Raw genomic sequence first — 13,485 nt, 5'->3', positions numbered from 1 at the left:
GTAGTTTCTGCTAGCTGTGCTTAGTGAATGTGTTCACCGTTAAGAAACTAAGAAACTTGGAATAAATTGTCAAATCTGTAAAAGTAAAATAAAAGAATTCAGCACTGTTGGAGTGTCTCTGGGGGAATCAGTTTTTGTTTTCATTCTTAAATCTTGTCAAACACTTTTTAAGAAAATGAGATTCTTTCAGTCATGTAAAAAAAAGTCTAGCCAATAAATAATCTAAATCTGCAGTATTGATCTGTATTAGTGAAGTGGCATGTTGATTTTTTGCTGTCATGTATTGCTCTTTCAGTGACTGCACAAGACTAGAAGACTGCAGGTAATAAAATAGATGTAATGGATTACCTTTGATGGGATTACACAAATCTGATTACAAGACAACATTGTACAGAAAGGTGAAAAAATATGTCCTATAACACCGATCAAATGGCACCCTTTAATTCAGATTTCACAAAGTAATCTTTTTTTATATATTACAAGGAGGCAATGTAATGTTACATCATGCAGTTTAGGGTTTCTTTAAATATTAAAATCTATAATGTGTACTGGATTAGACTGAAAATGTGATGTTCCCGGCCTCGCAGGTGGACATGTAGCAGAGCAGAGTCACAGCTTAAACACTTCACTAAGAAGCTTACTGTTCCCTCGCAGACAATCCCCTTCACTGGAAAACTCAATTTAGTTCTCCAGAGACAAATACCTGCTGTACAGAGAGGAAAAAACATTCTCCTGTGAGGTAAGATTGCATTATTGATATGGCTGCCTTTTGTGGAAATAATGTTTTGCAAACTGATGTTGGTGTGTTTTGTTTTTACATTTGGGTTCAAGTTATGAAATCGGTGTAGAACGTAGAGTTTAGAACTTGTGATGAACCAGCCTGGATGGAGGTTGATTGTGATAAATCTTTTCCGTTTCTGCTAAGATTTGTTTCGTACATTTTGTACAAAAAGAACATTATTACCTCAACAGTAGCCAAAGTTTTACTGATTAATTGTGATGCTCAGTTTGAGTTCAAACTGCTACCATAACACATTTTATTCTACTTTCTGTACACCATATAATATCAGTACTGATGGAAGGACTGATGAAAATGTGATGATAATTAACTTCAATCTCTAAATAAGGTTGTGCTTTTCTGAATGTACATGCTTTCTGACAATTCTGTGATGTGAAAATGTTTGTACTGTGTTATACTCTGAGTGTGTAGCCTACTGGATGTGTGCAGTTCCCAGAATAGCAGTGCTGCAGTCCTTTCCTCTGGAGCTCAGAGAAGGATCAGGCTGGAGTAGATTACCAACTACTTATCTTCTGGCGCACACACAAACACACACACACACACACACACACACACACACACAACCAGGCCAAGTGTTCACAACACGGTACAGAAATCAAAAGAGCTTTGATAAAACAAAATCTCTCCAACCTGTTTGTCTGGCTGATTCACACTGACTGAATGAACTTCTGTGTTTGTGTCTGTGTTTTCCACAGGGCGTGTTGGTGATCATCTGCAGCCATGTGTGACCAGACGTTCGTGGCGGCCACTTTTGGCCCCTGTGAGAGCTGTGGGCTCCCAAGTCCTCTCATGAACATCTACATTAAGACTGAGCCCATAAACTACTGCGCCTTCTGTGTGGAAGTGGTATGTTTTCATTTCAGTTTCTCATCATTAAACAGTCTTCATGTCACTAGCTTTTTTGAATTTTATTTTGAGTGGATGTAGTAGTGTAGATCTAACAAGATATTTATCTACTGAAAAATGGAAAAAGAGAGACTAAATCCCTACAAACTCTTGAAGGTCAGCAGACTGTTTTAACCCTGTGGCCCTGAAGTGACAGGTGTCTCCTACTTTTGTGTTTATCTATGAACATACCGTATATGATGATAACAGCAATCTGTGAGGCAGCTGCCAAGCTTCCACATACATAGGGTATCTTTGGATTGGTGAGGATCACACTAACACTCTGTGCAACATCTGTTTAACTGAGGAGACACACCACTCAGCAGCACCTTTTGACATGCAACTGTATTAATGTAGCTTACACACACACACACACACACACACACACACACACACACACACACACACACACACACACACACACACACACACACACACAGTAAGTCATGAGGACCTTGAAGAGAGAGAGATGCATGCCACTGAGCTCCCTCCTGATCTGTGGCTCTTCGTCATCAACTAACTAGACTACAGTAACTATCCTAAAATAATTTGATTTGCGCATTTAAGTGTTTCTAAGGAAAATACTGAAACTTTTTTTTTTTTTTTTGCAATAGTAAAAGTAAAATAAAATAGTAATTGTGATTAAAACTCATCAAGCAGATGGACCTGCTAACACATATAACTCTTTAATATACAATACCTTTTTAAAGGTATTATTTTAAAATGCTTGGTTCTACGTGTTTGAGGAAGCCTATGTGTCTACGCATTCATGGTTTTAAACAAGTTTTATAAGTGTTATAATTGAAAACATTAACTTACAGAAAAGGGGCAACTGGTTAATGCTGCAATGCCAACTGATGACATTTAATCTCACTTTTAAATCATGTTAATCACAGTGCCTTTGTTTAACACGATTTAAACGTTAAGCAGCTTACACTATCACAATTTGGTGTGATTTGACATGCTACATAAAAACCTGATAAGCAGTGGGACCGATCCGTTGCAGCGGAATTAAAGAGACAGAAAGAGTGTGTAACTTTTAGGCTGAAAAGCTCAAAGGTCAGAAAACTTACAAATTGTTTGTCTTTATTGTCGACTAATTTGAACTATTTTAGAGTACTTGTACTACGGGAATATGTGGAAGGCTAAAAGCTGCACCATTGTCAGCGTGTCTAAATGCCAGTGGTGCCTGTGGCGGATGAAGGGAGGAGGGGGCTGGCAGAAGAGCGCGAGCTGTGACACGCGTGGCGCAGCATCACTGTCGTGCTCGAGGACTATTTTAACAAACCCAAACAACCATCCCGTACCCTCAAATTTCCCCGTTTCTCCCGTGTTTCTCTTCCCCTTCCGCTCCATCCTCAGTGTTTTTGTTGTTTTTCTCTCAAAGATGGCTTGTCAGGGGCTCCAAGGAGGGGAAACCGTGGCGAGTCTGAAGAGGGAGAGCGAGAGTCTAAGGAAGAAGCTGGAGGAGGAGCGGAAAAAACTCAGCGACGTAGAGTGTAAGTGTCCTGGACAAAAATAACAGCTATTACACCTGCTGTACCACCCAGTCACCTTTTTACTCAAACTCAGTATTGTTTACTTAAAACACGTTCAACATAACGGTTACCTAAGTTAAGAGATGCCCATTGTGAAGGGACGTTTTCATGAAATAGCTTTCAATAGCCTACGATTCAGACGATGATATGCTTGTGCATGTAAATCGCAATGTCTCCAGTCAGGCTGGGATGGAGGCTATAACTACCAACTAAGAACATTTACTCAAGGATAACTACATTTACTTAAGTAGTCTAGACCATGTACTTCAGTACAATTTTGAGGTAGGCTACTTGTACTTTGAATAGGCTATTTCCATTATCTACCCTTCTACATTTCAGAGTGAAATATTGTAATACTGCACTGCATTTATCTGACGACTAGGCCTACAGTTACTACTAGTAATTTTGCAAAACAACCTTTTGTAGCCGACATACAAAACCTATAACATGAATTGTTAAAGATAAAAAGTTAAAGAAGTTAAAGATTAACCTGGGCAAGATAACCTGCTATAAGATGTATGAAATAGTTAAAATCAGCTCCAACTTGACTAGCTTGAAATATTAAATTCTGCTTGCATGCATAAGTATCTCTAATAATAAGAATATATGAGCCTATAACATAGACGGGCACCATTCTGCTACATTTCTTACTTTTACTTTTGATACTGCATTTTGTTAATAATATTTCTGTATTTTTAATTAAGTAAGATTTTGAATGAAGCACCTCTAGTGTAATGGTGTATTTTCACATTGAATTATTCCTACCACCACTGCCAGTTCTCATAGTGTGTGTGTGTGTGTGTGTGTGTGTGTGTTGGTACCTCAGTGAACCAAGTGGCTGAGAAGATTGAGGTGTTGGGTCCTCTCTCCATAAAGACCAGACGTGTACTGAAGGGTCATGGGAACAAGGTGCTGTGTATGGACTGGTGTAAAGACAAACGTCGTCTCGTCAGCTCTTCACAGGTATACTCTGCACACACACACACAGATATTACTAATATAAATATAGTGCAGTATTAATAATAATAAGGACAGTGTTCATTTTATGCTATGTAGCCCTATAATATATGGACTCGATTAATTTTTTTGTGTACTTTTTTATGAAATGCAGATTTGTTTTTCTGATCTAGGATGGCAAAGTGATTGTCTGGGATGCATTCACTCTTAATAAGGTGAGTAGAGGTCTGTGTGGTGCTTTTCTGCATATGTAAGATGTGTGAATTTATTTGAATGATAATTACCAATAATTACCATAAATTAAGGAGGCTAATATCAAAAGCTTTAGATTCTTTTGAAGAAGAAAAATAAATACATTTTTGTTATATAAATTAAAGGCTCAAATGTGCAAAAAATCCCTTAATCAAAATGTGTTTGTTTATTTGAAGTTCTGATATTCCTCTGTTGGTTTTACTTTTATGACAAGAGCCAAAGTGAGGAGACATTTGGGGATATGCTGTTGAAGAGCTTAATTTAGTTTATTTGTCAAAATTAAAATACAGTAGGAAAAGAATACAAATGTATACGACATTGTCAGGGATAACACGACAAAGTCCAGGACTTATTTCTATCGTGGTCCTTGATATTTTATCAGTCCATCCTATTTTTACCTCCGTAAATTTATATTTGAAAGTTTTAACTGTAACCTCACTACTCAGAAACACACAAACATATTGAATGATTTATTTTAAAGATTTTTTTTGGGCCTTTTCCCTTTAATTGATAAGAAAGCTGTAGATAGGAAAGGGGGGAGAGAGAGAGAGGGGAGACGACATGCAGCAAAGGGCTGCGTGTGGGAATTGAACCCCGGCCGCTGCGTTAAGGACTGAGCCTTGGTACATGGGGCACACGCTCAATCAGGTGAGCTATCAGGGCACCCTGGAACATATTGAATGATTTAGTGATATTATCTCGTTTTAACTTCATGTCTAAGGAAATCATTTCTCCATCAGTTTGATATGTCAAAGGATACTAAATGCTACAATAACCATGAGACTTGGCAAACATAGAGAACAATTCAGATTTGGGAATTGATCTATAATCCAACAATAAAGTAATTCAACAAGTTCTACAAACTGAGACTCTAATTTCCACCAAGCATTTGCTGTGTGGACAACAGAAGAGAACAAAATGCAAGACTTTGCACTTCTTTGGGGGAAAAAATGAATGTGACTTTTACTTGGTTTCCCAGTTTTCACCATAAGTAGGCTACTTGTGTTGAGTGAGTGAGTGGTGTCATCCTCTGCTGCCACACTCCTCTGAGAGAGATGAAAATATGCATTTAAAGATTATCTATCCATCTGTCCCCTGTAGACTGTGTGTGTGTGTGTGTGTGTGTGTGTGTGTGTGTGTGTGTGTGTGTGTGTGTGTGTGTGTGTGTGTGTGTGTGTGTGTGTGTGTGAGAGAGAGCACTTAAATGGCAGCCAGGATTCAGCCTGGTTTGACCATCATGCCTCTTGATGGAGCAGACATGACCACAGTGAACATAATCCCTATTAATAGAGATGTACTGCAGCTGTGTGTCGCTGTTTGTGTATATGTGTAAGAGAATAGTTGGTTTATGCTTATTAAAGAGAATGTATCTTCTTACCTGTAACAACAACTCTATTCATGTTTTTGTGTGTGTTTTTGTGTGTTTTTGTGTGTGTGTGTGTGTGTGTGTGTGTGTGTGTGTGTGTGTGTGTGTGTGGTATAGGAACATGGGGTAGCCCTGCCGTGTACATGGGTCATGGCGTGTGCTTATGCTCCCTCAGGTTGTGCTGTGGCATGTGGGTGAGTACAGAGAATTTCTCTTTTTATTGCCCAGATTTAATAAACTGCTACTCCTTCCAACAATTGAAAATCGACAACACTTTCAAGTGAAATAATATATTTGGAATTGTTTTAATACAAAGTTATTACTATTATGAAAGATAAATTATATTTTTTCTTGAGATATTATATTATGTTTCCCCAGTGTAACTTGGAAAAAACATCAATAATGTAAATGACCCGGTTGCTCTTTTTTAATAATTTTACACTCATGTAGTTTTTTTTAAAATACTGTATAATAGAAAATCATTTTGCATATGATAGCTGCTTCAGTTATCTATAAATTGTCTGTTTGTTTGGTGACTGCAACTGCTATTGCTCAGTGGGGTTAAATTAGATTCTACTGGGAATATGTGTTATTCAGTATACTGAATCTGACACCATGGAATAAACATTCATTTATATATAATCCGTGAGTCATCATTTCTCTGTCAGCCTTGATCAATTAGGGTTATATCCTTACCCTAAACCCTGCGTAATAATGATCTACTATTTCTTCTTAAATAGTGAGTAACCCATAATTTAACCTCTGATGTTTTTATCTCCTTCAAAAAGCGGATTGGATAACAAGTGTTCAGTGTTCCCACTGTCACTGGACAAAAATGAGAACTTGTCTGCAAAGAAGAAGTCTGTTGCCATGCACACAAACTATGTATCAGGATGCACCTTCACCAGCTCTGACATGCAGGTGGGCACTAGTGTAATGCCTTGTGATAAACTGGAAATAAATAAATCTTTTATAGATGAAACTTTTGTAATATATTATCAATGATCAAATGCATTTGATTTTAATTTAAATGCAATGAGATGAAGCAGCTGCTGGCTGCTATTCACAGTGTTGCAATTTCTACTGAATGCTTGCAATAGCTGGTTTATTTTGCCAATTTCCTGCAAATATATGGAGTATATCTACCCTTTATATTTGCACCAATATGCTCTTTTTTGCCGTATACAATTTGTGCAATTGATAGACCACTTAAAACCAGTAGAGCCTTACTGTCCTGTAAACAATCAAGATACAAGCCACAGCAGGGATCATCCAGGATTTGAACCCAGAACCTTCTACACCCAAAGCGAGAATCATACCCCTAGACCAACAAGCCACGAGCTTCTGAGGTGTCTCCTAATGTCTGCTCTTTATCCAATAAAAATGGTGACAAAATGATCTGAACATACATATTTATTAGAATTATTAGTATGTTGAGTCAAGTTTTTTTGATTTTGCATTGATGTACTTGTACCTGTATTTAAAGGTTACTGTAATTTGACTCCCCGACAGGATAGAAGGAAGGTATGGGACAGAATCAAAAGGAGATATGTAGCTTTAATAATTTACTCCTCTCTGGACAGGGAGATGGATGGCAGGGCTGTGGAGGGGGCAGAAAAGAGACTGTGGGGTAATGGTCCTCTACCCTGGGTGTATTAATAGGCACTGAGTGGCCTTTATCTAGGAAAGAGTTGAGCACACTGACCCGAGTGCAGAACATTTAACACAAAGGCACACACATGCACTTTCTCTCTCATACTGCATTTCACACACAAAGACACATGCATGCACATTAGCACACTGTGACGCTCACAGCCTTTATACTAGACCTCGGAGCACAAAGCTGTGAACTGCTGAACATTGAGGTCTCAGGAAGTGGGTTTAGTATTCTTTTTTTTTTAAAGGCTGGTTCCACATTTGGAGAGTAAGGATGACACAATTTTGTGTTGTTGTATCTGTGTGTGTGTGTGTGTGTGTGTGTGTGTGTGTGTGTGTGCGTGTGTGCGTGCGTGCATGTGTGTGTGGCTTACTGATAATTGCATTCATGTTGAAACTGGAGCTACCTCTAAATGTGGTTTATTTTTTGTGCCTGAGGTCATCCAGCAGGAGCTCTCTAATCCACTAGCCAGTAGGGATCTCTGATGTCTGCATGTGTCTCTAAGTGCCCATAATCTCTTTTCATCAGAGGAATCACTGACATTTTAGCATTTTGTGTGCTTGTTTGTATGTGAATACATGATGCACAGTGATAGTTTTCTTTTAGAAAGTGCTGCAGACCTTTTGCTTTCGTTTTGAGTGTGTGTGTGTGTGTGTGTGCGTGTGTGCGTGTGTGCGCGCCCTGTGAATGCTATGTTGGTATGTGCATATTGAGTACAAGTGCATATTGAGTACATGCTAGCGTCATGGTGCCATTAAATGTAGTCATATGACAGAATAGAGCTCTACAGCATTTCTCTACATGTCCACACTAGAACAGACTTTGGAAAGCGGCTGTTGATGACGCTATTCTGTTTTATTGCGCTACCAGTGAGGTCAAGATGATCACATGTCTGGTATTGTTTCCAGTTTATTTCCAGTTTATTTTTGGCTGTTTCGCTCCTCAGGTTTAAGTGTTCAAATTGAGAAATGAAAGCAAAGCATGTAGCCAAAGTCGCTAACCCTAACCCTTAAAGTAGAAAAAAAATAACCAACATTTACTGTAATATGCATTGTGTAGGTGTTTGTAAGAAACAAAATGCTATTACTTCTCTAAATTTTTCCTTGTAAAACATTTCTCATTTGAGACCAATTTTTATTATCACCTTTCTATCCAATTTTTTTAAATTCTACGACCACCATCAGTGCCATATTAAACCCGACTCAGCCTATTTTCAACCTTCAGTTTCCAATAGAATATAGAGTTTACCTATCTTAACCATATGATCTTAACCCATCAAAGCTCTGTGATGCCTTGCGACAGTGTATGGTTCAATGTTTGCGCATTTCTTAAGCTGTAGGTTGGTATCCACAGATCCCTTAGTAAATCATACTCCACTGTTTGTAAAAAGAGAATAAATTCCATGATGAGATGAAGTTTGCGAAAATGTTACAAAATATGCTGGACATACATGTGTTGGAATAACGTTTTCACATTGTTGATGGTTTTGTGTTTTCTGTATGTATGTTGAACATGTGTGGCGTGCCTGTGCTCCTGTATGCATGTGTGTGGGTGCTTTTGTCCATGCGTATGTGTGCATGTGTCTGTTAGATCCTGACCTCGAGCGGTGATGGCACATGTGCCTTGTGGGATGTGGAGAGTGGGCAGCTGCTGCAGAGTTTCCATGGTCACACAGCTGATGTCTTGTCCCTGGACCTCGCCCCATCTGAGACTGGAAACACTTTTGTCTCTGGGGTGAGAGAAAGATAGTGTGTGTCTGTGTGTTTGTCTGTTTGTAATTTATGTGGTTGTGGCAAAACCCTGCCTGTAACTGATGGTCTTCTTTGGATTGTGTGTGTGTGTGTGTGTGTGTGTGTGTGTGTGTGTGTGTGTGTGTGTGTGTGTGTGTGTGTGTGTGTGTGTGTGTGTGTGTGTGTGTGTGTGTGTGTGTGTGTGTGTGTGTTATCAGGGCTGTGATAAGAAGGCGAACATATGGGACATGCGTTCTGGACAGAACATTCAGTCTTTTGAGAGCCACGAGTCCGACATCAATTGTGTAAAGTGAGTCCAGCTCTTTGATAAAAAAACTAGTGTCACAGTGTCTCTTTTATTAAGTATGTGGGAGATGAGATAGAGATGACATTAAACTTTTTTTTTTTTTTTTTTTTTTTTTACATTGAGAAGATTTGTTCAACGTCTGCATTAGAGTAAGACAAAGACCAAGTTTCAGCACTGTGATGCGGTTCAAGCAGCACATTTACTCACTTATTTTAAATGATTAATCAAGTTTCGGTTACACTTTACTTGAAGGTATCTACACAAGATATGTGTAGATGAACGTGTCATAAACATTATAAATAAACGCTTCTTTTAGTAAGTGTCGTTTGGTTTTTGTCATGACAAGTTATGGTTAGAGTTAGGGTTAGAGTAAAGTGTTACCCAAGGTTCTTTCATATAGAAAGCTCTTTGGTGCAGCGCTTCTAATTCTACCCTCGGTCATGTGTGTTCAGGTACTACCCCAGTGGAGATGCATTTGCTTCTGCTTCAGACGATGCCACAGTGAGTCACGTCATAGCTTATCAGTTAGTTGTGATGTGTCTGCTGGTCATGTCAATATGTGTCCTGCACAAGCTTGTTTAATTGACGTCCTCAGTGCACGTGTAGAAAGTCAATTGATCTATTGGACTCACTCCGAATCACTTTCTTGTCATAATTTGATGATGGGGAGATCTCAGTAAACAGGACATTTGTCCAAAATTTTTACTGGTAGGCTACCTCTAACACCTGTCAACAGAAACAAATACATACAAATATCAGCGATGAGTCTTGACGAGCTAAAAATTAACCCTGGCTCTATTGCTATGATATACTGTAATAGTGCCTACTGTAGACTAAATTACTCTTTCAAATTACCATTGTGTGTCCTGTGTGCGTCTGTCTGTGTTGTTGCGTGTTTATTGGTGTCCCCCAGTGCCGTTTCTATGATCTGCGAGCTGACCGTGAGGTAGCCGTCTACCAGAAGGACAGCGTCATATTTGGTGCTTCCACTGTGGACTTCTCTCTGAGTGGTAAGGAGTTTGTGTAATAAATAATATGTATTACTTATCAGCATCTACTGGGAAAGTTAATCATTCCAAAAAGTAATTCAGTATTTAATATGAATTAGCTATTTCCAATGATACAAGGAAAAGGTCGTCATCTATCTCACACTATCAACCAACCCTTTATTTGTCTACTCTCTACTTCCCCTTATTCCAAATTCCCCACTTCCTCTTTCTCATTTACTTTCTCTTCCTCGCCTCCTAACGCCCCCAGGTCGCCTACTTTTCGCTGGTTATAATGACTACACCATCAATGTGTGGGACGTTTTGAAGGGAACTCGTGCCTCCATCCTGTTTGGCCATGAGAACCGCGTCAGCAGAGTCAGAATGTCACCTGATGGCACAGCGCTCTGCTCGGCCTCCTGGGACAACACCTTACGGGTGAGCAGGAGTTTCCCTGCACATCATTCCTTTAACATTTTGCTGTTGTTCATATTTGCTCATTTGTTTATACCGTATTTATGCATGAAATCACATCACAGCAGCTGTGTTTAATAAATTAATTTGGAGGGTAACACTGAGCTTTAAAACAAATAATATTAACATGAATTGTGATGCAATCTTTTTGGTCAAAAGGGTTCCAGTCCAGTTTGGATCATATTGATATTTGTTATTAAATTAGGTTGGGCTGCCTACTTGTGACTGGATGAGGAAGGGAGTCTTAAAAGCTCTCATTTTAATGTTCTAATTTTAACATAATACATTTATTTTCTTACACTTATGTTGAGGTTCTTGAACTAGGAACTTGTGCATAAAAATGGTGGTTCTCTCATACAGATTTGGTCCTAGAGCTGATATCACAGTTGTAATCCAGTGAGGACAGCAAGGGCACTATGCGACTGCCAAGACTACCTGCCGGAAACCAACCCTACTACAGGAGTGTGTACATCCAAACATTCAGTGTAACAACCATACAGAAGCACCAAACCTAAAATGTCTCTTCTGACTGACAATATATCATTGTTTCTTCAACTGTATGCTGGATGTTCATTGAACAGAGACAGAAGTTAGGAGTTCTAATCTTTGTTATTAGTAGCTTCATGACTGATTGTATAATTAATTGTTATAGCTAATATAGTAGGACATAATTGTAAGTGGCATGTGTCTGCTCTGCCATGTAGATCTACAGACAATATCAATGATTGTCTTGAAAATGATGTACATCGGTTTACCTTAGCTGTGGGAACCAAACCTGTCCAGAATTATACTATAGGTGTACACACTGTAATAGTTGTTGTTACAGTGGCAGTCTGCCATACAGTAGATATTGTTGTGATTATCCGAAAGAAGACAACTTAATTGTGGCCACAGATTTGTCTTATTTTAATATACATAAACCTCAACAACTTAGATTAATTTATTGTGAGAAAATAAAGAAGATTTTAAATATTTGTTTTGTTTTTTGTACATTTGGTTTTTCTTCTGCCTTTTATTCACTCTGTTTTTGACAACCTCACCGGAAGCCTCTATACAGGTGGAGCCAAAACAGATAAAGGTAACTTGACATATTTCTGCATGAACAAAATATAAATGGATGTTTGGTGTATGCCACACAGGCTGCATCCAACTGCAGCCTCGTGGCACTGAGGTTGACCTAGATTCAATCCTAATGGCTGACATTTGCATTTCTTTTAGTCTGTGGAGGGGAGAAATGTAAATATGCTGTGACCTGATGATTCTGTCATTATGGTCTTGTGTTACTGATTTTCACAAACCATTCTGTGTGTGTGTTTGTGTGACAATATTCTTATCAAGACATCCCAGGAATAACTGTTATCCTGATTGTATTGTATTAAAAAAAAAAAAAGACAACTAAATGGGCTTAAAGAAAACAGAGTACTGAATAACACTACTTTGGTTACACTGTATGCCACCAGGGGGCAATGCATCGCACTTGACAGGAATGTCTGTCTGTCCTGAAAAGTCCTGTTTTTGCCTGTTTTTTTCAAGGAATCACTTGCATAATTTAAGAAGACATATCACGTTTTATAATATTTACTGTGAAACTTGTGTATATTTCATCGCAGCTAACATCCTTTTACAAACCATGCTGGTGTGTTTTAGATATCTGGATTTGTTTTTTCTACCACTCAAGGCATCCAATGGTTTCCATTCATCTCTGTATGATATGGAAATATATTAGCAGACTTAAAACTTACTTGAGTTATGTAATCCATCACATTATTTCTAAAGTTTATTATTTTATTTTTTTTAAATGCTGGTGTACAAGTGTGGTAGGCCTACAATTACTCAATTTCTCGAGCACTTAATGTTATTTCACACCCCTACAGTAAGTTGGAGAATATACTGTATGTATCTGTGTTTTCAATCTGTTCTTCCAAGTGTGTGTCCTCAAAACATTATTGATCAGATGGTCTCTCCGTCTTACACGTCTTTATTTTTTTCTAGCAACAGTCAAAGGTCAGCCATCCTTATCTACATCATCACTTTATAAAGCACACAACATCCCCGGAGTGTTGAAAATATACATGAACTGTTTTTTAAATCATTACTTAACTGCGGTGAAAGGAACTCAAACCAAAGCTTACCTGCCCATAACTGAATAACTGCACAGGAGGTTATGAGTCTCCACTATAAGAACTGCAGCATCCTTGTTCCTTTTATTGTGGGGGAAAAAAACCTCAACATTTAAATCATATCCCTATAGTCTGGACCCCCCTGAAACAAATTGAATTTTCAGTTTCAAATGATCAGATTTATGTTTCCCAGCAGCTCATCTGGGAATCTGTAGGTTACATTACAGCTTTTATTTCTCTTTTTGCCATCTTGCTTGTCATCTATTTTTATTTTATTTTAACTCCAGCCTGAATTAAATGGAATTCAATAAGGGAAACACCCGAAGGGAAACCCAGGGAAACAGCAAGTTAAAGACACAGGCTGGTGAAAGACAGGAAGAGAAAAGAGACTGATGGATGAGAGGTCAGAAGGGT

The 13,485-nt window shown here is 38.5% G+C and overlaps 1 protein-coding gene across 1 annotated transcript; it reads left to right on the top strand.

Annotated features, from left to right (window-relative positions):
- The first annotated feature begins 2,915 nt into the window (after positions 1-2,915).
- gnb5b (guanine nucleotide binding protein (G protein), beta 5b) lies at positions 2,916-11,925 on the top strand. The gene is made up of 11 exons (XM_078252301.1): positions 2,916-3,183; positions 4,049-4,185; positions 4,353-4,394; positions 5,915-5,991; positions 6,586-6,718; positions 9,045-9,188; positions 9,403-9,494; positions 9,944-9,992; positions 10,405-10,501; positions 10,749-10,915; positions 11,312-11,925. The coding sequence occupies exons 1-11, from the start codon at positions 3,072-3,074 to the stop codon at positions 11,321-11,323; spliced, it is 1,062 nt and encodes a 353-aa protein (XP_078108427.1). The 5' UTR covers positions 2,916-3,071; the 3' UTR covers positions 11,324-11,925.
- The last annotated feature ends 1,560 nt before the right edge of the window (positions 11,926-13,485 follow it).

The sequence above is a fragment of the Sander vitreus genome, chromosome 1 (assembly GCF_031162955.1).
Source record: "Sander vitreus isolate 19-12246 chromosome 1, sanVit1, whole genome shotgun sequence".
Taxonomy (NCBI): domain Eukaryota; kingdom Metazoa; phylum Chordata; class Actinopteri; order Perciformes; family Percidae; genus Sander; species Sander vitreus.
This window is presented reverse-complemented; position numbering and strand designations above follow the sequence as displayed.

Excerpts from the sequence above, each read along its gene's own strand:
- gnb5b (XM_078252301.1), top strand. The coding sequence starts at position 3,072 with ATGGCTTGTCAGGGGCTCCAAGGAGGGGAAACCGTGGCGAGTCTGAAG. Across the intron at positions 9,495-9,943 it reads TCCGACATCAATTGTGTAAA|GTACTACCCCAGTGGAGATG; the intron begins GTGAGTCCAGCT and ends ATGTGTGTTCAG. Across the intron at positions 9,993-10,404 it reads CTGCTTCAGACGATGCCACA|TGCCGTTTCTATGATCTGCG; the intron begins GTGAGTCACGTC and ends GGTGTCCCCCAG.